General features: G+C 32.8%; 1 protein-coding gene across 5 annotated transcripts; it reads right to left on the reverse strand.

The window, feature by feature from the left end:
- Nucleotides 1–4,153: 4,153 nt before the first annotated feature.
- On the reverse strand, nt 4,154–22,287 carry LOC107916663 (protease Do-like 7). Of its 5 annotated transcripts, none has more exons than XM_016845989.2 (25): nt 21,720–22,260; nt 21,239–21,309; nt 20,664–20,798; nt 20,325–20,383; nt 20,133–20,169; nt 19,213–19,338; nt 17,473–17,562; nt 16,684–16,749; nt 16,532–16,588; nt 16,364–16,429; nt 15,863–15,970; nt 14,219–14,299; nt 13,990–14,039; nt 13,262–13,427; nt 11,590–11,845; nt 11,381–11,502; nt 10,946–11,128; nt 10,769–10,874; nt 10,251–10,421; nt 9,172–9,296; nt 8,867–9,094; nt 8,468–8,680; nt 8,111–8,268; nt 4,985–5,096; nt 4,154–4,610 (listed from the first exon to the last, which is right to left on the reverse strand). In XM_016845989.2, the coding sequence occupies exons 1-25, from the start codon at nt 22,003–22,005 to the stop codon at nt 4,434–4,436; spliced, it is 3,249 nt and encodes a 1,082-aa protein (XP_016701478.2). In that variant the 5' UTR covers nt 22,006–22,260; the 3' UTR covers nt 4,154–4,433. The 5 variants fall into 5 exon arrangements, 4 of the variants coding, with proteins under 4 accessions (XP_016701478.2, XP_040962285.1, XP_016701477.2 ...); XM_041106351.1 differs by having other exon boundaries at nt 9,217–9,296; nt 21,720–22,198; XM_016845988.2 differs by having other exon boundaries at nt 9,217–9,296; nt 11,381–11,845; nt 21,720–22,287.
- Between the last annotated feature and the right edge of the window lie 1,346 nt (nt 22,288–23,633).

Consider the following 23,633-nt stretch of genomic DNA (forward strand, 5'->3'; position numbering starts at 1 on the left):
GAAGGGAAAGAAATTTGCTCATTGGTTAAGGTCTCACTTCTTATGAAGGAGCAAGTATGATATTCTGGTGAATAATCTTTGTGAATGCTTTAACAAGGTAAACCCCTAAACTTCTTTTTTTCTATGTGCAATTTATTTTTGATTTGTGAACTATTTTATGCTTTGGTAATTGATATTCCTTTCTGCTACTTACCCAAGCCGATATTGGAAGCAAGAGGGAAGCTTATTCTAACCATGATAGAAACAATTAGGACCAAAATTATGCTACTGATTGTCAACAATAAAAAAGCTGAAAATTTTAAAGGAAACTTGTGTCCAAAGATCAAGGAAAAGCTGGCTGCCAATATCAAAGATTCAATGAGGTAAATAAATTGTTTTTTAATAGGCTTAAGGGCGTAAAAAACCCTCAAACTTTTTCAAAAAAAGTAATTAAGCCTTGTTTTTTTCACTCAATTGGGTACTTGAACTTTCAAAATGTATAAAAAAGGCCCTCAAACTCTTTCAAAAAAAAGCAATTAAGCCCCTACTTTTTTTTTTGCACTTAATTGGATACTTGAATTGCCAAAATGCATAAAAAAAACCCTTTGACCGTTAACTTTAATAGTTAACCGTTAAAGTTAACCACCCATAATTTTTTTCAGGTAAAGTCACCACGTGTCACAACCACGATGTGACATGTGGCAAAAAATAATAAAAATAAAAATCAATAGAAGTAATAATTTTTTTAAAATTTTAATAAAAATATAAAAAATATTTAAAAATTATAAAAATAGTAAAAAATTATATATTTTTTTAAATTTTATAAAATCGTAAAGAATTATAAAAGATATATAAATATAGAAAAAAATAAAATTTTATAAAGTTTTAAGAAAAATATAAAAAATGTAAAAAAATTATAAAATTTGTAAAAAAATTATAAAAATTACCGTACCAAAAGAAGTATGTTGTCATTTTCTATAAATTTTATTCATTTTCATTTTTATCATTTTTCGTCACATGTCACACTGTGTGTGCGACACGTGATTGCTTTAACTAAAAAAATTTGAGGGTCGTTAACTTTAACGGTCTACAGTTAAAGTTAATGGTTAAAGAACCTTTTTTATGCATTTTATAATTTTTATAAAAAATACATTTTTTTAATATTTTTTATGATTTTTATATTTTTTCTAATTTTTTAATTTTTAATATTTTATTAAAGTTTAATAATTTTTATAAGTTTTATTGATTTTTATTTTTTATTAATTTTTTTGTCACATGTCATGCTGTGGTTATGACACGAGGTGACTTTAACTGAAAAAGTTAGGGGCAATTAACTTTAACGGTCAACTGTTAAAGTTAACAATCAAATGGTCTTTTTAATGCATTTTGACAATTTAAGTACCCAATTGAGTGTAAAAAAAAAGTAAGGGCTTAATTGCTTTTTTTGAAAAAGGTTAAGGGTCTTTTTGATGCATTTTGAAAGTTCAAGTACCTAATTGAGTGCAAAAAAAAGGGGCTTTATAGCTTTTTTTTTGAAAATGTTCGGGGGCCTTTTTATGCATTTTAAAAGTTTAAGTACTAAATTGAGTGGAAAAAGAAAAAGGCAGGAGCTTAATCACTTTTTTTTTAAAAAGTTTGAAGGCTTTTTACACCCTTAAGCCTTTTTAATATGATTGCTCCATGTATGCCTTTATTCTGCCAATATCCAAAAAAAGCTAAATTGTCTGTCTCTGCTATCGATATGTTAAACTGCTTTTAGTTGTTTCTCATCACATGCTGGTGGAGAGAGGTATATGTAGTGGACCTAGTTGAACATTCCTGCTCCTACAGTAAATGAGAGATCATTGACATCCCTTACAATCATGCGATGGTTGTCATTCGTCTAAAAGATGAGAACCCTAAAACTTATGTAGATAACTGCTACACCAAGGAAACCTAGCTTGCCATCTACTCTAACTTCATTAGGCCAATAAGGGGTCCTAAATAATGGGAGCCTCTGCCAGATATGCTGCCAATACTGCCTCCTCCAATAAGAAGGCCACCTGGCAAACCTACTAAGATCAGAAGGAAAGAACCCGATGAACCACAAACAACAGTAAAGCTAAGTAAGAAAGGGGTACAAAAGCTGCCCTAACTTATCAAAAAGTTGCCCCAAGAGAAAAACTTCCATTCAAGAGGAAATCAATTGGACAACCAACCACTGTTAAAATGGATGCCTTCTACTCAATAGTCATCTGTCTCAGACCCATTGATGACACCTTATGGATCAAGCTTTACCTAGTACCAATGAACCAAACTTGCAAAATGAAAATTTATTTCGTTAACTATTTTGAGCTTATTGTGTAAATTTGCTTAGTATTGCTACTGATTTCTTAACTTAGGCAAATAGCTACATTCTCTCTCTTTTTTTTGTTGTAAATTTGCCTACAATTCAACTGAGTTCAATTGTATTGAATTGTAGGCAAATTTGGAAACAATTTGGCCTTCTAACCATATGTAGTTACAAGTCATATAGGATGATCTTGTTTTTGTAAATAGTTTGGCCTTAATTAATGAATGAATTATAATGTTTTGCAATGTTTTATGCTTTTGTTTCATTTGTACAAAATATCTTTGTTGTTTTTAATCCATTCCATAAAGCAAAACCAAAGATTCCATAAAGTAAACTTTCCAACATCCATTACATAAAGCAAATTACAGATACCATACTTTTAACTCACACCCTAAACCCTTTCTTCCATTTAACACTACCCCCACCAATGTCCCTGAACAATACCAATGTCCCTTGAGCCATTGATCCAGAAAAAATCATAATCTAGTTTTCATTTCAACAACCATTACAAAATTACAAATAACATCACCACCAACCATATTTTTCTTTCTATCCTTGCATCCTCTATTGTCTTGACTTTTTTCAAAATACCCAACAGCACAATTCATGAAATGGGGGGCGTCAATGGTGGAAACAAGGCGAAAAAATGACATGCATTTTGAAACCCACTCCCATACTTCTTGCACCCAAAAAACATCCTACTTTAGTTGTAATTGGACCAAGAAGTCCTTAAATTGATTGGGTTTCCACAATAGCACATTGGAATCACAATGGGTATCTCCATTTCTTCTTTTTCTTCCGACTAGGGTTATTCTATTTAGCTGGTAATCCTTATAAACTAATAAAAGGATATGATAAACACAATAGGCACCCTAATGGGCCACGTCAGTTGTCCGTTAGGTTTGTAATGGAAAATGAGCTCGGAGACTGATTTGTCACCTTTCGTAAACGTTAGTGATTGATTTGTCACTTTTGAAAGTTTAGTGACAAATGTTATTTTAATCAAAGTTTAGTGATTGCCAGTATATTTTTTCCTTTTTTTAATCAATTTCAAGGAAATTTTCATTTTCAATAATATAAATACTTTAAATATATTTGATAATTATACTAATTTTTATTTAATATAAGTTTTTAATAAAGATATTAAAAAAATAAATACAACATATCCTTTAATGTTAAAATTATTAAATTGATTTAATATTTTCTAAATATTATATTTAAAACAAATCTATTGTCATCATTAATTTGTGGAGGTATTGATGATATATAGTTTGAATTTTTATTTATTTTGTACACACATTCAATAATTTGATCATTCTAATTATGATTACCAGATTGTTTTGCCAGCTTTCGTTGGGTTTCAATTTTTTAATTACACTTATAAATGATTTAATATATACTTATTACAATAATTAAGATGGATTAAATTCTAAACTTTAGCAAAGTAGAGGAGTTAAATTCAAACATATAAATAGATGTTCGATCAAACTCAAGTCGAATATCATGTCGAGCTTAAACCCAGCTCAACTCAATTACAATCCTAGACATGACTTCAGATATTGTTTTTATTTAAAATTTACTTAATAAATATCAAGGTACTTATATTATTTTTTTCAAACATGAGTGGATAAGTAGTTATTTTCCAGAACAACGTGTATGTTACAGCAAGCATTTATCAAAACAACCACGCTTTAATGTTTCAAAACGAATTGGCTGGAGGATCGAATTTTACCATTCAGATTTAAGTTAGAAAACCGAATGGGTAAGGAAACTCCAAAACCTTTTTTTTTTTTAATTTCATCCAATCATTTATCTATGCAAGTCTATATAACTTGGAGTAAATACAAGAAGTATAATTTTTTTTCATACATTATATAAATGCTTAGTCTTAATTGGAGTGTCAGATTCAGAAAACTCACCATGAAACTTAAAACCAATCAGCTATACAACACAACTCACCGTATGGTCTGTGCACTGGGTCGGGTCCAAATCTGCTAACCAAGCTTAACCCTGCACTGGGTTGGGAACAACTGACCACAAGCAATACCAGGAAAATATATCCGACTCAGTTAATTGGTTCCTTCCTGAAAAAGGATGGGAAACTGAAAAAAAGACACCAAATTCATAAGTTCTGACAATCTAAGGCCTTGATAGTCTGTCGATGCCAAATTGCAGTCTCTGGATCAAATCTCAGCTCCCATGTAGGCCAGTAGTGCAAATCCTGCTTCAATGTTAGAACTCGAGGCTTGCTGTTCAAATGGATGGTCCTTACACGAACAAACTCCCCATGTTCCAATTCCTGTTCAAATACAAAGAGCATGTACATATTATTTTAGTACTAACTAGAGTTTTCTTTTTCCTTTTTTTTAAGAGAAGAAAAACAAAACTAATTAGTCACATAATGTTTAAGTTTTTTCATAGCCAGATCATTAAAAAGCAATGATTCAATCAGATCCTAGATTATGTTACCTGAGTACCAGGTATGAGTATGTGTTCAACACAAGTATGGTCAGACCTTTTTTTTAAGGACCTCACACCAGAGTTCAACATAGTTAAGAAGTCAACTTAAGAAATGAAGGCATATATGCTACTCATCAAGCAATCAAATAAATTAACTCTTATGTATGAAGCATAATAGACAAAGTAGGAAAAAGAGAAGTAAATAGAAGATACCTTTGTCACATTAACAAAAGCATCCAAATCAGGAGTCGGTTTTCCATTAACTTCAACAATCCATTGTAGAGCATATAACCCATATCTATGAACAGGACTACCACGACACCACCTGAGAGAAGAACAAATTGTCACGAGAAATACTCAACAAACAGAATATCATAAGTACCATTTCTGTTTAGAAAATCTTAATGGTTCGTAATATTCAGAAGCAGTCAGTGATATTAGCATAAATAACACTTGGACTATGTTACTATTAAAGCTTGTAAGTACAGTATCCAGACTTGTATATTATAGTTGTGCCTTTTCTTATTAGTTTAAGCTTTTGGATTATCTTGTCATTCAATTTAATATGATATCAGAGCTCTCTAGCTCAAGATCCTAGCAACCAGTTTCCCCCTATAACATTTCTTCACGCAATTTCATATTGCCCCATTGAGCTGTGTGCTGCTTCTCAAATCTTTCTTCAACTTGCACTTTTCTTTACATTTGGGTTCACATGCAAGTCCTTTATCATTTATCCGGCTTGCACGTGAGGAGATGTGTTGAACTTTAAATATAATAACTAGGGACTTTTAACTTGAGGTTTTGGGAGACTTGATCACCCAATATAACATATAGCATAGCGCCCCTTAATTCTTAGTAGTTCATGGGAAGTTTCATCAAAATAGTTTCATAAACAAGTGATTTACAACCGAAGTTAGGGATCAAACGAGTTAGTGTAGCAGCCAATTTAACCAGTGTAAAGAAAATACATAAATAAATAAAACATAAAACATCTCTTTCCTGTAAGGTAGGAGATTATGCAAGACCAAGATTGAAAATTGGAATATGCTGTACTTGTATGTCTCTTTTCAAGATGAGTAAAAAACTTGGGAGAATTGCTTACAGGAGTATAGACAGCGATTTAGGACTAAAGTTTGTTAGAGAACTCTAAAAGTTCTATGATTTGGATTTGTTCCAGAACAAACTAAGAAATCAAGTAACTAAGATTGAATTCCAATCATTCAAAAAAGTTGTAAGGATAGGTTTAAGATGGAATTAAGGGCTTGAGCATGAAAGAGTTTATAAGGAGCATCAAAACATCAAGCATCCTTTTAGCTGAACTCCCAAGAACACTCAAGTTTAAATAAAATTTTTATACTAATCTATGAAGTTTGATATCTGAAATTTATGTTGCCAAGCTATTTAAATCCACTTTTTAATGGATCCTTGCAAATAGAATTTAAGTTTTCAATATTGAGATAAGCCACTCTGTTTGGTGCGAGCGAATGATGCCATGCAGTGGCAACAAGGGAAATGTAATAGATTCTTCCTTGAGTTATCTAGATTGAGTTACATGTTCTGAGGTCAGCTATGAAGCAAGATTAAGGGCCAGATTAGCATTGCTTCTAAGAATTTTGGGACAAAAAGCACTTTCGAGATAAAAGCGCTGCTAACAAGATGCTTTTGAGCTTTTCAAAAGTGCTTTTGGGACAAAAAATGCTTTGCAAAATCACTTTTTTAGCCAAAAGCCGGAGCAGAAAATTTTAGCTTTTGCTCAAAAGTGCTTTTTGGCCCAAAAGTACTTTTGAGAAGCAATGCTAAACTAAGCCTAAATAGGTTTTCAGCCACACAAAGCCTAAGCTAGAAACAAAAACAAGACTAAATAGGCTTTTATGTCACACAAGGTTCCAAGTTAGAAGAAGACTCAACAGCTTTACAGTCGTATAAATTGCCCGTAGGTGCCACTGCCTGATAACGTTTTCACGTTACAAAGTTATTACGCAAATATCAAAATAGAAAACCCCAAATTAAATATTTACTTTGATCCATTAAAAAACTGGATCCAACCAGCACTAGAAACAAATAAAATTCAAATTGTAAAACTTCATGGGTTAATACATAAACTTTATTTTGATTGCAATAAAGAATTTAATCTAAACTTATATGCTACAATTTCATTTTGTGATGCTCCTTGTGAACCCTAACTCTTTCATATTCCAATCCTTAATCCCATTACAGACTCATTCTCATAATCTTTTGGAATAATTCCTAGTTATCCAATTTCATTAAATTATAAAAGACACAATTTGAATCACATGACTTTAGATTTTTTTAACACACTTTAATCCAAAATCCATAACAAGTCAATAAGAAATTTCACACACCCTGGAAAGAGAAATACAGACTATGGCCAACCTTCAAAAACCTTCAAACTTGATCTTACAGAATATATAATCCCTCAGAAAAGTTATGGTTCATGAAATTATTGGAGAAAAATAAATAAATACCCACATTTATTATCAAAATTTAAGGGAATCCTTGCTATACTAATGGCCTTTTATACTGCAAACCCAAATCTTACTTGGACAAAGATGTTCACATAAAATGCCACTAAACCAAATATGAATTGGTTTTGGGCAATAAATATAACTCTCAACTTGTTTCTTACTTTCTTTCTAATAACTGGAAAGTGGCCCTATCATGCTTTTTTAAATTCTCTTACAAACTAGCCACATTTACAGACATGTGGGTTCCACCCACCCACTGAAATTATTATTTGGGGAGAAAAAAAGTTGAAACATGCATTGAAACAGGCTCACCCTAATTGAAATTATTATTTAATATCCTAGAATTATATTCAAATTTTGGCTGCTATTGGTTCCTATAATTCCTTTTCATCAGGCATCTTAAAGTTTAAATAATTTCTCTTATTATCTTCAGACTTGCAGAAAAGTTAGATAAATACTTTACAAATTACATCTACATCCTCAGTAAAAAGAGGTTCAACTAATGTAAAAGGTATTGATTATCACTCCCTCGTAATCAGAGGGCTAAAACAACAAATCATTGCCATCAATTCACAATTATCATGATCTGGAAAAAAAAAAACCCAACAGAAATACATGTTCATTAATTTGATAAGATATTTACATTATTAGATGAAATACATGTTCATCAGGTATATTCACTAGTTAACTTGTTAAGAAATTCTAGTAATGGTAGTATTAGCAGTGTTCTAATGCCTTCAAACATATTGAGGTTAAAATCGGTTCTACTGCTTTACTACCACCTGCTATGTTCACCTCATCACTTTCCAACTAAAATGTAAATAAAAACTTTTTCTAAGAGAAAAATCCTTACCGTGCCACATAAACACCATGCCCTTCTTCCGGAAGAAATCCAAGAGCACGCACAGCAGGATGAGGATCCTGAACAATACACCCACACCAATTAATCACCCGTGTTGTGCCATTCCCATCCCTAACATCTGTCCCCACAACAAGATCAAGTTCACGTCCCTGGAAAATAATACAATTAAAAGGAAAATGAGGCATAATTGTTTCTATGTTACATGTTAGTACTAATAAAAACTAGAAGAACAAAAGAAAATTCGTTAGATCATACACAGATCTTATCGGACAGGTCAAATTTATAATGGTAATAATTACAATGTAGAAAAGGAATAGATTGTCTTTCTGCCTGAATCTATTTGCTTACCTGCCGAAAAATGGTCATGTTAAGCTCCCCACCACTTTCACCAATGTCCAATGCATGACAAACATTTTCTATGTCCCGAAAGCAAGTAACTGGCTCTTTATTTACTGCTAAAACCATATCACCTTGTTCTAGTAAGTTTTCAGCTTTTGATCCTGCCAAACAACCATTAACACGTAAAACTTGACGACGAACTGGATCTTTCTTGATTAGAGCCTACAAAAAGCAACATATAATGTGATACTGTAATAATGCAATGTGAAATATGAAACTGAGAGGATATAAAGAGAAAAAGGAAAGAAAAAGTCATTGTCACTAGCATCAGAGTTTAGTATTGCTAAGTCTTGAAAGGAAAAAACATTCTAACCAAAACAGATATAATAAAGGAACAAATAAACATACTTGGATCCAATCATCGCTAAGTCCAAAGCTTCTGGCCTTTGAAAGCAGAGTACGATAAAGTTCAACCTCTAAAATCCTAATGAGCGGCATTGGCCTTTTGACACCGTTTATGAGAAGATGCGGTCCATTGCCACCAGATATTATGTTGTGAAGTATCTGACTTATTGCATAAACTGGGATACCTCTCACAAAATGATGATCCTCTGATGTATTGGAACCAACTTTCAGCTGAAATCAATGAAGCAAGCATCAGAATACTTGGGCACATTGGAGTTTATCCAAAAAGGTAGATTACTAGAGGAAACCTTTGTTTTTCTTTTCTTTTTATATTTTTTGTTCAGAGTGGAAACCTGTGTTGAAAAGCTTGCCCAGATTGCTCTAACCCTTCCATGCTCATCCGTAAGCACGCCTGAAAATGCACTACCAAAATCTGCAAAAGAGCTCAAAATCCATTTTATACATTCAAATCAACACTCGGGTAAAATCAGAGTTGGCAAACATGCAAGGTGCACTCTAGGCACCAGAACCCTTATATTTCCTGAGGCACAAGGCGCAAAAAAAAAGCACTCGCCTGAATGAAGTAAAGACACAATATGTATACGTTTGCTTTTATATGTATGTTTGCATGTGTAAGTGTATATATATCTATACTTATTATAAAGCCCTTGACTGAGTTGGTGTCACAGGTTAACCGAGTACCAACTCAGTTGGGAAAAGACAAAAATAACCCTCACTTTACAAAGTAAATTATATTATGAGGGTCTTTTTGTCATTTTATATCTTTTATATAGAAAATAGAAAAATATACATGCAAAATAGGATTTGAACCCATGCCTCTTTAACTTTCCACATTTGTAATTTACCATTCAACTAAAGCCTCATTTGTTATTTATATCAATTTTTTATAAATATATTTGTTACATCATTTTGTATTGTGTGCTATAATCTAGTATGTATAATAAGCTTAAGATATGTAATTATGATAATAAAATCTAAAAGGTGCTCAAGTTTATCTGCAAAACATGCAAACCCTTTCGCTGGCCAATATGCATAATTTCCTTGGGGTCCCATCTCTATTGTTGAATGCTCAAATATTGAGTAGTAGTGTTTGATACCATCACTTTCTTATTAGTGAAAACACGTCTAATGAAAAAAGTTTAAAATAGAAGCAATCGAATAGAATTTCAGAGAGGTGGGGTTTATTGTGCCTATTGACTTAAAAAAAGTGCACCTAGGCAGACTAGGCATGCACCTCATCAAATGCGCCTTGCACGAAAGGGTCCGAGACACTTTTGCTTTTTACCACTAAGACACAGGGCATAGGACACACCTTGACAACAATGGTAAAATTAGATTCCTTCTTAAGTAATAGCAATAAACATACCAGTATCAAGCTCAACTACTTCCATATTTGTTGCTCTGTACCGTGGACAGTCAGCAGAGCCAATGTTCAGAGTAGCACATGGGTTGGTCACAACTGATTTCCTAGATGTTGCTTGTAAGCTTCTATTTAAACCCACAAGATAGACAGAATCTCCACGACGCAATGCAGGGTCTGTCAAATAAAACAAAACGTTAATCCTTGTCGAAAGTAGTCTTCTTGTGTCTTACTAACAAAATTAACAGAAAACACAATTAAGGAAATCAATGTTAGCTTTCCATCCCCCAGCCCCTCTTTCACCGAGAAAGGACTTCCTTTTACCAAAATGGACTTCTACAAGCATAACAGTACAATCTTTTTATCTATTGGTAAAATCAATTTTCCAACTAATATTTTTGGACACAATAAAACATTTAGTATAGTATATTATAACAACAAAAAAATGCAAACTTGGTTGCATAAGGAAAGATGAGCAAGTAACAAACCCAAACTGCAGGGTAATTGCAAAAAGTAGCACCTACCAGGAAGTAGTTCTGCAGCTTGAACGGCAGACACACCAACAGGCCCTAGTACCGAGGAGTCATATGCAACTAGAGCAAAATTGTGAACAGGATGAAGAAAAACAATCTGCATTTAAAACATGAAACTGTAACAAAAACTCTATGGTTTCTCAATGTTCTTCAGTTATAAGAGCATACCTCTCCTGGAATTTCAATCGGGTAAGCAGCAAAGGACAGCATCACATCAGATGCGGAAACTGCAACTGTATTCTTGTCAACAGCAACCAAACCCATACTATGAGAATGATATATGATGACACCAGTTCCAGAAAAATGTTGCAAATGGACACCATCTAGCATGCATGACGGTGGCACATGAACCTATAAAGAAGATTAACTTAGGTTGTTCTAATGAGATAAACAAGAGGGAAAACAATAAATAGCCAACAATAACAATCTTGAAAACAGTCATTATATTAATAAGAACTCATATAGTATAATGATCTTAGAAGAATGATCCATGACTAAAGACAATAAAACAATCATCATTTACCATCAAACAGCATTGTGACAAAAATACTTAAACTGTAAGTTCACAAGAATGAACTATGGCGATCAACAGAAATTTGTTACCTCAAACATTACAAGAGTAGGCTCGATTACTCGTTCAGCAATTGAAGCATTAGCTACTGCTGCTGCACCTTGACCATTCCTTAACAGAACATTTTCCTTGGCAATTGTGTCCTCCAACATAACTTCAACAGTTGTATTTAATGAACAGTCAGCAACAAATCCATCAGAAGACATATACTCCTCAACTCGCTTTATTTTTGATCCAGTACCCGTTTCATTCTGAGAATGCAATACTGCAGAAGCATGTTCAGAACTGGTTTCCATACTAGTAGCATCATCAGTCAACCCTTGGTGGTTATCTTCATGTATGTGTTCCATGTGAGTAGCCTCAACATTAACACCAGATGGGAGCATAAACTCCCGCCGAAATGCAGGCTTTACTGTCCATAAACCTGAGCTGTCATCACGAGTGTATATCTGTGGAGGTGCATACCATTCATGGCGATCAACCGTGACCAAGACAAACTGTAACATCAACAGAAAAACCAAGATCAATAAATAGCAAGATAATCTTGATTGAAACTAAACCTGAACATCTCCACAGAGCAAGCAAGTAGAATACAGAAAACAAGCTGGCACCAGAGGCAGAGAGAGGGAAGAAGACAAGGGAGGGAAGAGTGCCTTTAAAGAAGAAATAAAAGAAATGATAAGGAAGCAAATAAGAAAAGTGATGAATCACAAGTTCCACAATGCACTTGAAAAGATAGGCCAATGTGTGCTAAACAAGAAAAAAGGAAATATGGCCTAGTTCTAGTCACTTGTAGATAGGATACTAAGAGCTAGAATTTGATGATGAATTTTAATAAAACTTTAACACATTAAGCAAGGAATGGAGTCAAATCATCAAAGAAATTTTAATTTTAATTTTGTGGTATAATAATAGATATTTTTTTTCTATTTGATACTTATGGATCTTTTTAACTATTTCTTTCTTCAATGGGATAAGCACTTTCTGTATCTGGCGCTCAAGTGATTCTACACCTATATTTGATTAAACCACAACCATAAAACCACTAAAGAGCCAAAAATCACGCTTCTAGTTTGCAGAATCAAATCCTAATTTTTTTTCTCCACTCTCTTGCTAAACAAACAGAAATTTTACAAAAAAATAAGAGGATGTTAGATATTTTAAATTTCTTATAGAGATAACTATTAAGGCTTCTTTTTATAAAACAGATTTGAACCTAAATTTATGTAGACTTCATTACCCTTTATCAATCACGACTGGAAACTATTTGATCAAGCTTGCTCATCCATATAAATGTTTCAAAGTCACCTTGGTTCAGATCTGGTTCATTTATTCATAAGCTTTAAATTCTCATTCTATGTTGTTTAACTTAAAACAAATTCATTCTAAGCTGTTATCCAATTCCAAAAGCAGGCTCCACCAAAGGCCACCTGCCTATTATTTTCTTCAATACACTAGCTGCTTTTGATTGAAAAGCAAAAGAAACCTGATGCACTTTTGGACCATATTTTTTAGCAGAAACATCCAATGCAAATGTTATGTCAAGATTTGTATTGATAAGCCCAACTAAACATTAGAGCCTAATGACAAGCGAGGTCAGAATTCTTTACTACAGCGATCCCTCCTCACGCAGCCATAATGCATCCACACTAGAGGAGTTTTAGAGTCCACAACCAAAGTTAGATAGGTGAGACATACCCCTTAGGGTATATTTAAATTCTTTTTAAGAAAAAAATTATTTAAAAGATAAATGTGACATCTGGCAATCTCTTTAACATGCTCGTGGAGTTAAAAACCTCCAGTCAATGTATCAAAAATAAACTCTAGAAGTAAGCCTCAGCCACAATTTTCAACCCCTGAAGTTTGTGGAGACATAAGCATCAGGTGAAACTGCAAAGTCAAGAATAAAATACCTTTCTCCGATGACGGTCCGTGTAGCTTATATATTCTAAAGGCACCCGAGAACCCTGAGATAGCTTAGATAGAACAGAGATTAGGTCCTCAAGTTTTGATATCTCCTCACCAGCGAGCTTCTTAATGATGGCATGTCTAGGAACTGCAGCTCTAGTTAACATATATCTGCAACAGATGGAAATCTAATTATTAATAAATCAAAGAAAGCCATAGAGATAAAGAAGCAACCTAATAATTGATACAAATTAGAAGCAATCTAACTGTGTTATACAGGACTCCCATATTTCCCACGCTGGTGACCCAATAGATTAGGCAATCTATGATGTTCATCGCGAAACACTATGTCTTGTCGGAAATAAAATTAAGCATAAATCAGTCTTTCAACCTCCAAAGTGATGAAGGAATCCTCAGGTGCATTGCACAGGGAAGAAAAAAGAGATCATTAAATTATAATACTTAAATCAGAATAATATCATGAATTATGGCCTAAAATCAAGCTTCATTTATTCAATAAATTAGCTTAAACAGTTTAGAAAGATACTGCTCGAGTCAATTCAAGCTAATTCGTTTGGCAACAAAAGTTATTTTTCTTACCAATGGATAGGTCCAGAAATTAGGCACAGAAACATATGTATACATTAAGTTTTGCTTCTATTATTTATTTTCAAGATATATTAGTTAGGTATGGGGACTTCATAAATAGATACAGGTTGACTCGTAGACTTACCCTGGTTCTGAGACATATACAAGACCACATTGGAAACGGAAATTTCTAGCCTGTTTCAAGTATCAGCAAAATAAGATTATCTTTCAGCAACAAAAGTACCATCCTAAATATGCATAAGGATAAAATCAAGCAAATCCTATTCAGAAAACAATGTACCAAAAATCAGATTAAAAAGGATAAGGGGCAGGGGCACTGGGCTTCTAAGTGCTAAGCAGAAACTGCAACCTACCTGCTGATAAGATAGGGGATGTATTACCGCACCACTTACTTCTAAGAAGTGAGCAGGAGTTATTGAGTGTAAATCCTGAACCTGACAAAAAAATTGGATAGATATTAGCTTTTGCAACCACACTCAACATAAAGCAACTCGACAAACTAAAAGAACGAGCAAATTCAGTCAATTTCCAGAAAGAACCTCAGCAGCACATTACACTAACTTATTTCAAGAAATCATTGGCATTAACGTCACACAAAAAAGAAAAGCTAAATTAAATTCCACAATGAATAATATCAGGTTCAGTGTTCTTGAGAAAAGGCTGTCAGTGAAATGTGATCAATGGGTTCTGTGGGATGGAATATAGAAAGATTATTTTACCCACAAATGTCCAACATTAATTTTCAAGAAAATTAACAGTCTGGATAACAGCTACATGCTAAAATTATATTGATACAAAAAGCAAAGCAATCATAAGAACACATGCAAGGGCCTTATACCAGCTAGTACTAAATTCAGAACCATTGTCCAAAAATATGTCTGAACCAAAAATAGAAATGCTACATCCCATCAAATTGTCAATCCAAGAACATAGAAATCAAAGGCTCTAGGCACATGTGCAATTAGAGTGCCAAATCTTTTTCCTCAAGAAGCAATAGACCACGTAAGGACTATGCTTCAACGACAATGAGAGTAATAGAGGAAACAGTTATTCTGCTCTAGCATTCATTCTTTTAGAGTTACAAAATACCGTATTTTGTCAACAAGTTCAACAGCACAAGTTCATATACTTCAAAGAAAATAAATAGACATTCAACTTCATTAAATGATATCAAGTTCCTCATTTACTAGACCATTTAATTCAGTAGAGCTAAACATATCACATTTTGCTATTTCTATTAGTATACAATTTAAAATATCATATTAAGTGGTGGGCCTACATTTTATTATTTACAGGAACTCTTACATCAGGTCGATAATGGGGCACAACTAGGATACCCAATTATAAAGATAAAAAATAACTTGATCATCAGATTTACATCAACATGCAGGCCAGAGGTAAATATTATGTTGTCAAGGGCACAAGACATACATTAGGCACTAGAACCCTTATCTTTTCTGAGGCACAAGGTGCAAAAATCTTGAGTGAAGTAACGTGCAACATGAATGTGTGTGTCTAAAAACATGCAAAATGTTTTTTTCTTTGTTGATCTGTATGCACAATTTCCTTTGGGTCTCATGTCCATTGTTGAATGCTCAAGTATACAAAAGTAAGTTTGATATTATCCCCTTTCTTACAGGTAAAGGTACAATTTTAAAAAATTAAAAAATAAACAAATTAAAGAGAAGTTCAATCAATCAGGCTTTTTATTTGTGTGCATTGTCTAACAAAAATGCCTGATCAAATCTCGCTTAAAAGAGGTCAAAGGCACTTTTGTAGCTTGGTGCCAGGGCACAATAGCTAGACACACCTAGGTGCATTCCTTAACAACACTACATAGGTCACACTGACACAACTACTAAAGAACCTTTAGTATTAGCCACCAGGATCAAAATCAATATTAATAACAAACTATATAATATGAGATGTAATTTAAACCTCAAGGCATCAAAAAATAAGAAGCTAAAAATGCTTAAAAGAGAAAGAGTAAGTCTTACCACTAATTGCACACTCAATGGTGTGCCACCTCTTTCAATTTCTAACTCTATATTCTGCTCAACACTGTCATCAAGTAAAGTTTCCAACCTCAGAAATTGAGTAATAACCTGCAATAGATTTTCAATAAAATGAAAGGCAAAAATGAAGCAATTTCATTTCAGATCGTAGAAATTAAGCAATATCTATTAAAGAAATGAATAGCAGCAACTGTCAGATTTTTTTTTTAATGAAAAGTTTCTCATGTATGGTCAAAGTCAAAATTCATGCTTGAGCAAGCACTAAAAAAGGGCTTGTTGGCACCGCATTACTAATCAAACCATGTCAGAGATCTTCCCAAGTGCCTTAAAAATCATAAATTAAGATCCCAACATTTGTGCATAACTCACTAAGAGACAAAGCACACATACCTTTAAAAAATCCGTCAAATGAAGTAAGAAAAAAATCCATAAACCTAAAAAGATTCAAAACTTGTTTCTTCAATTACTGAATGCATAACTCACCTCCCTATTTACCCGAACAAGTACATCACCTGGCTCCAAATGGTTATGAGCAGGGCCACCAGGCACCTAGAGTAGGTTCAGATTCAGAAATAAGAAGGGAACTAAAACTGGAAACAAAAGGGGGGCAAATTTAAAGCAGAAGTTGAATAGAAAAAGAACTTTACTCACCACAGAGTCGACAACAAGCATTCCAGTTTCACCTTGTGCAGATGCATGTCGTGCCATCTAAATTAATAAGAAAATAAAATGAGAAATCACTTTTTTTCCTAAAACAAGCCACGGAAAGGTAGCAACAAAGTTTATGAAAAAGAACTAGGAACCTGCTCTGTTTCACTCTGGAGACCAAGACGACGTATCTCGTCAAACCCCTTATGGAGAAAAGTAGCCTGTACAAGACAAATATCTCACATTAAATCTAACATAAGCAAATTTCCAATCATTGACAGAATACTAAAAGCATAGACACTTAAATAAATATCCTCACAGTGCAGCAGTTGATAAGCAATACTGTGTATGATGCGAATTTCTGGCACTAGCAACATATTTTGTATAGTGCTTGAATGGTTATGTCCCCATTGAGGATCTTTATTGTGCCTCAGTTAAAGGAAGATCAGCAATATATGTTGAGAATCAGATTTGCAATTTTCAGGGAACTTTTGGAATACAGATCATCATTTTATTGCATCATTGAGATATTCACTCTACTTCATCCTCACTATTTTCTCTCATTCTTCCTCTATCTTCTCCTCTGATTTCCTCTGTCCCACAATTTTCTCTTTCCTTGCTGTTTCTCTCTTCTCTCCTCCCTCTTCCACTCCCCTTACCCAAATTGCTACTCATTCCTCCTAACCACGCCGCATCAGAAGGTGGGATCAAAGAGAGTTTACTTTTGTTACCAGCAAGTTAATATGTTTGGGGTTTGTTCATGGAAGAAGAGGTGCAAGTATGCCTAGTAAGTTCATTTTTCCGAGTTGTCAAAAAAATTCAAAAAAGAAAAAGGATTCAGCAGGACATTTTAGCATTTTCGCTTCCGTGGAAAATTTAATTTATAATTGTAGAGATTAGTGAAAATGTTATTTTTCACTTGTACAAGGATAAAATCAACAAACCTGAAGCGTACCGCGTGGTATAGAAACTACTTCCCACTTGCTCGTGTACGATTCTCCTCCTTTTTGGAAAAATTGTAAAGCTCTTACCACCTGAAAATCAAATTACTAATGTTTCAATATTTTACTTAGAAATCAGACATAAATCTAAAAAATGAAGGTTCAATTTGTACAGAAAGCAAGGGCAAGGCCTATTTTTCGGGTGAAGGAAAAATTTTATACATAAAATCCAAATGAATAGGAGTTGAACATGCCAATATCTAGAAACATGTCCATAAGCCGCTATATTACTTGGAGTTGGGAGTGAGTGTTGGATACAGGTATGTTTCCAACATAGGCATGTTCAATTTTTCTAAGTTTTTCAATGTGTTTAGAGGATCCTTGGAGGGTCATATCCCCCACCCATGTCTAAAAATGTGTCTGAGACTCATGTCAAATGAATAATTCAAGAAAAATGCAAAGTCTGAGCAATACAGGTTAGCTATATTATAGCTAACAGAGTGCATGTAAAAGTTTGAAAATAAATTCAAAAGGCTAAAATAAACAAGTTATGCCAAATTTAGACCCAATACAGGAGAAGAAACATAGCATGAAAAGATAACCTCCACAAGAATCTTGAGCAGGTCAATATTGTTTTAAGGCTTTACAGGTTCTCGTCTAGCCAACAATTAATTGGGTGGACTAATTTTGAGAAACATATTCTTGTGATTGCAATTTTTTCTTTAAAAAATCTATTAGGGAAAAAAAATGTAATGCAGAAAATAAGCACAAATTTATAAACTATAAATTTCACATTTCAATCTACAAAAAAGAAAAACCATCTAGGAAGCACAGAAATGTACACACAATACGGGCCATGGCACAACATGAACACACGAATTTCCAGAAAAGTAGGACAAAACAGAACACGGCAATGAAAAATAATTTCTGTATAATAGTATGCAATAAAAATTTGAGCCCCAAGTTATAACTTATTGGTCGGTTATTCACCTTCCCTAGGGTTAGCCTGGGTTCAAATCACAATTGTACCAAAAATACATGCAATAAAAATGTAAAATTTATGCTTTTCAGTTCGACATTAACATGCAAATAGTTTTTCTAAAACAATTCTTTTCCGATTTAAAAACTTGAATCTTAAAAAACTCGTCAGAACTAAAGTATTCAAATTGATTATGTATAGGGAATAAATAGGCAAAAAAATGAAAAGAAAAAGAATCCTTATAGCATGCCTGGCCGTGTCTTAACCATATTTTGATCACATCCGATTTAAAAAAAAAAAAAAGTTTTTTGGCATGTTCAACACATACTTTGTCGTGTTGGAGCCGTGTCTGTATCAGACATAAATCTGATACTTGGACATTCCCCCAATAGCAGTATCCATGCTTCATAGATAACCAAACTAGGACTCAAATATGTGAGCCCCAGACTTATTATGGAAAATCTTAAGTGCAATATCCAATAATACTTACACGGCATACAACCAAGAATAATAATAAATAATAGAAATTTTATGTTAAAGGACAAGGACCTCTCTAGAGCAACCCGTGGAAAGGTTAGTTACTCCCTTAAGTTACAAATTCTAAGTGAATCATAGAAAGCTTGAGCTATATAAACCATCAGACCTTGTAGTCTAAATCTCTCAAGTTAATAAAATCTTCAGTCCTAAAGAGAAAAATGAAATCTCAGATAATACCAAAAACAAGGCATAAAGGTCAAGTAGTTAAAGTACCACTCAGTACTCACTCGTTCTAGAGGTAGAAAAAAGGCAGATGCAGTGGTTGTCTTGCCACCAGCATTCAATGCCACGGCTCTGCCTTGCCAATCAATCACTGGGGATCCACTTGAACCACCTTTAGTCCCAGATGCTGCCTGGAAATGAGCATAAATGTAAAACAATAGAATCTTGAACAGACAAACATGGATGTCAATGTAAGATAACAGCATAACCAAGGGTGTTTCTTCAACAAAAACAATTGGCAACAAAACTATTAACAAAGATAACAACATTGAACATCTTAATGCCACGCAGGTCAAAAACAATATTAAAACTACATGTCAAAATGCAGCAGATCCATCAGAATGCTGTTCAGGTTATAAGCATTTAATAGTCTAAAATTGTTTGCTTATTCTGAAGTCCACATGATTGCATCATATCATTCTAAAGATCACCATCTACTTTAAACTTCATAGAATGAAAGTATATAATTTTCAAATGACTTACATCATGAACTTCTATCTGAGATGCATACAATTACATGGTCTCTCTCAACTTTGTACTCATCTTTTCATTTTAAGAAGTGTGGAAATTATATCTATTTTCTTTGTTATTTTACTTTTTTTCTTTTTTGGCAATTAAAAAACCATCAACTGTCAATATTGAAAATAATTCAAATATTAATAGAAGAAATCTCAAAGTCAAAACCTATTTGTTAAATAAATTTTACGTAAAACATGGGAATCCAATATGAAAATTAGGAAGTATATATTTAAAAAACATGCATAATGTGAGAAACATTTTTATACACTCTAACAAAACCTATTCCTGCTTAAATTAAAATAGCAATGAAAGAAATAAACGAACACTAATCCAGAAAGTTCATCAATCCCCTCCCCCAAGGGGAAAAGACTCCAATGGCCAGCATAAAGAATAGAAGACTACGTACTTGAAGGTAGAAAGTGTTGAAGTCATTATAGCCATCCCTGCAACAAAAAGCATGTCAGCTACCATGACACAAATTACATATTTGTACACTATCTACTTTTTCCCAGAAAAGAGTTTGTTAAACAACATTGATTCTACATCCATTTGGAAAGCAAAAGATTCAAAGGAAAATGATAATAAAACCACCACATACTTTGTATATTGAGGAGCATCTCTATCCAAACGAGCAATAGTACCAGCCAATATTGAAACCTACAATTTTTTTATCAAATCAGCAACGTTGTAGTTAATTATCTAGTTTTCATGTTCTGCATTAGCATTACATAGTAAAACATCACTCATGACAAGCATTGGTACTAGCAAAAAGATGAACATCTCAAAACCAAGTTAAACAACTCCATTTTTTTTTTTCATTTTGACAATCCTTCATCGAATGGAATCAAAACATTAAATTACAGATCATTTCCTCATGTTAATAAAATAAAAAAGAAGTAAAGCAAAGAACCAAAGAATACTAATGCTGTTGTATTACCTTCTCTCCACTATCATTACCAACAACCCTGATTTCTAACCCAACACAAGCAGCCTCTGGGGCAAGTGGAATCTCCTCATAGTCTAAAAACTGAATGGCATTAGGATTGTAATGAAAGAAGCCAAAATCATGAACCTAGAGAACAATAACATAATGTTAGTCAATAGTCACAAGAGCAAGAAGAAAACTCTACAATAATGCAAAGCATATGATGTGCCAAATAATCACATACAATTCCAAGTTACTAATTTCAAGCACTATAGGCCTATGTTCTCCGAATCTTCAGTTTTGTTGAAGTACCATATCTGACACTCTGCCTAGCACATGGATAAGGGGATGTGACCTTCCAAATACATGTAAAAACTTGGAATAATCCAACGGCACTCATATAAGACACATACCCATATGCAAAATTCACACCAAAGTCACATGGCTATATGCTCAAAGATCAAAGCCTTCCTAGGACGACAACCAAAATAATGCACATTTCCAATAGTAAATTTCAAAAATCCATTCTCACAATAAGCTAAATTACACTCAAAATAACATTAATCCCAGACAAACTATATACTCACCGGATCCCTATACAACGGGTGGACAGTAATTTCTTCTCGATTTAAAAACATTGCTTCGGCAACAACAGGTCCTAAAAGCAGACATTACAGGAAGTCATTCTTCTAAATTTACAAAATTTCTTTTTCCAATTTTTGACAGACAAACAAACAACAGGGTAAAAGAAAAACATTTAGTTGTATTTCCTTTGGTATTCTTTTTCAAAAGTTGTTCAAATGTAAAACCAATAGTGTTATACACACACACACACGCAGATATCCGCATACCTTAAAATTTGAACATACAGCAAAAATGCAAGGCACGTTCAACCTCTAATTGATCCATATAATAGTAAAATAATCAATTTTATTACTCACAACAGTCAATTGTTTTTATTTCTTTCAGATTATTAATAACTAACAAACTCTTTCATCTTTTTTTGAGAAGCAATAACAAAAAGAAATTCAAGAAATAATAATAATAATAATTCTTGAGGAAGTCAACCAGGTTTAACGACATGCCGATTCGTGAGTATAATTCCTCTTCGCTTATCAACAACAAAACCGGTAGCAGAACCAGCACTGGCAGACTCCGTATCAAAAGCACGACAGGCGGTGGTACGGAGGACGACGACAGCCGGAACAACTTTCTTGAGAGCCTTCCGCCAATCCTCTGCGGTAGCAACGTTCTCTTTGAACGGAGGATCGATCTCCATGCAAAGATCTTCTTTGATCGTCGATTCTAATCCCGATTCTTCCTCCGATCCTATACTCTCCATTGGATCTTCCATTCAATATAGGATTTTTCAAATTTCAGAGAAGAATTGAAGCTTTTTTTTTTCGTTTCTGTTCTTTTTCTTTCGGTTGGAACTTTGTAAGTCTTCGAAAGTCCACATTGTAGAAAACTGATATTTATTTTGGCTTTTCTTCATCTTCTTTGCCGGGTTTCTTCGTTGAGGACTACGACCTGGGGTTTTTTTTTAATTTCTACAAAAAACAAAAAAAAAAAACAAAATGGGTGCTTCTGTCACGCATTGTCCCACTATTTTTCTCTCTTTTACTTTTTTGATAATTTTTTAAATGGTCCAAGTTGTCTGGGGTCATAACCATATTTTTCTTTGGACTAATTCTAAATTTCATTCTTTTATTTTACAAATTTTAAAATATAGTCCTTTTATTTTATTTTATTATAATTTAATCCTCAAAAAACTAAGAAAATAATCTAATTAGTTAAGATTGTTAAACCTTACAATTAAGTTGCTGACAAGAGTATAAGCAGTTCAACCATTTATGTAAATAATTAGAAAATCAATAATCTATATATAACAGACAACAAAAATCAATGGATCAATTTCACTTGTTTACCAACAAGACTAAATTTTCATTTTTTGTAACACAGAAAGACTAAATTTCCACAAATTAAAATAAATGAATTTTTTTTTTCAATTCTCAATATTATATTTTGACAGCTTAAAGTAAATAAATTATCTTCATAATTTTTGTGAAGTACAGGAATAAAATTCAGAATTAAACATTTTTAATCGTTATAAATCATATTACGAGTTTTCAACCATTCAAGAATAAAGAGCACATAGTTTTAAATAATCTAAGTTAGAAAGTAGAAATAAAATAAGTTCTAAGAATGGCGAATATGGTTGTTGATGCGATAATTAAATGGGTTTGATGTTGTGCGATTGGATTTCATGTCCCAAGTGGTTCTGGATGTTATGGTGCGAGATAAAGGATAAAGAAGCTGAAGTCGATGGTATGGTTGAGCGTTGAGTCTCAACTTCCTATATTGTAAAAGAAAAAAGGAAATAATAAAAGAAATGATAATAGAAGTGAGATAAATGGTGTGTTTATTTCGTCAAAAATGAATTACAATTTTTTCAATGCCTTTTTCCTAATTTGAAACGAAAAATAATTTATTAGTTAATAAAAATGTATTTTTAAAAATTATATTAAATAAACAAAATAATAAGAATTTAATTTTTAAAATATTAAAACGTTAATCTGAAATATTATAATTCTTAATACTATTAAACATACATATTTATATTTAATCATATAATAAATTATTAATATAATTTATTAATTTAATAAAATATTTAATATTGTGATTTTATTTTAATAGAATTTTTAACATTAACAAAAAAAATTAATATTTTAAGTAATATTCTTAATAATTTAATGAAAATTCATATTAATATTTTAATGATAAATTAGTTTTAAATCCCATGTGAGTTGTACGTGAATATAAGCATTCATTTTTTATTATTTAATATATTTTATTTCATGTAATTAGTATAAGTAATTATTATTAAATATAATTAAAATTTTATAATATTCTACGAATAAAAGAATTTCAAATTATAATTTAAGTAATTATACAATTTAAATAATTTACCTATTTTTAAAT

The sequence above is a fragment of the Gossypium hirsutum genome, chromosome D11, assembly GCF_007990345.1.
Source record: "Gossypium hirsutum isolate 1008001.06 chromosome D11, Gossypium_hirsutum_v2.1, whole genome shotgun sequence".
Lineage (NCBI taxonomy): Eukaryota > Viridiplantae > Streptophyta > Magnoliopsida > Malvales > Malvaceae > Gossypium > Gossypium hirsutum.

What these genes read in the sequence shown, in the direction of transcription:
- LOC107916663 (XM_016845987.2), bottom strand. Translation starts at nt 22,005, where the DNA reads ATGGAAGATCCAATGGAGAGTATAGGATCGGAGGAAGAATCGGGATTA. An exon ending in TCAACACTTTCTACCTTCAA is followed by an intron (nt 19,339 to 20,132) that starts GTACGTAGTCTT and finishes GCTCATTTCCAG; the next exon opens with GCAGCATCTGGGACTAAAGG. An exon ending in CTACTCTTGTAATGTTTGAG is followed by an intron (nt 11,129 to 11,380) that starts GTAACAAATTTC and finishes TCTTCTTTATAG; the next exon opens with GTTCATGTGCCACCGTCATG.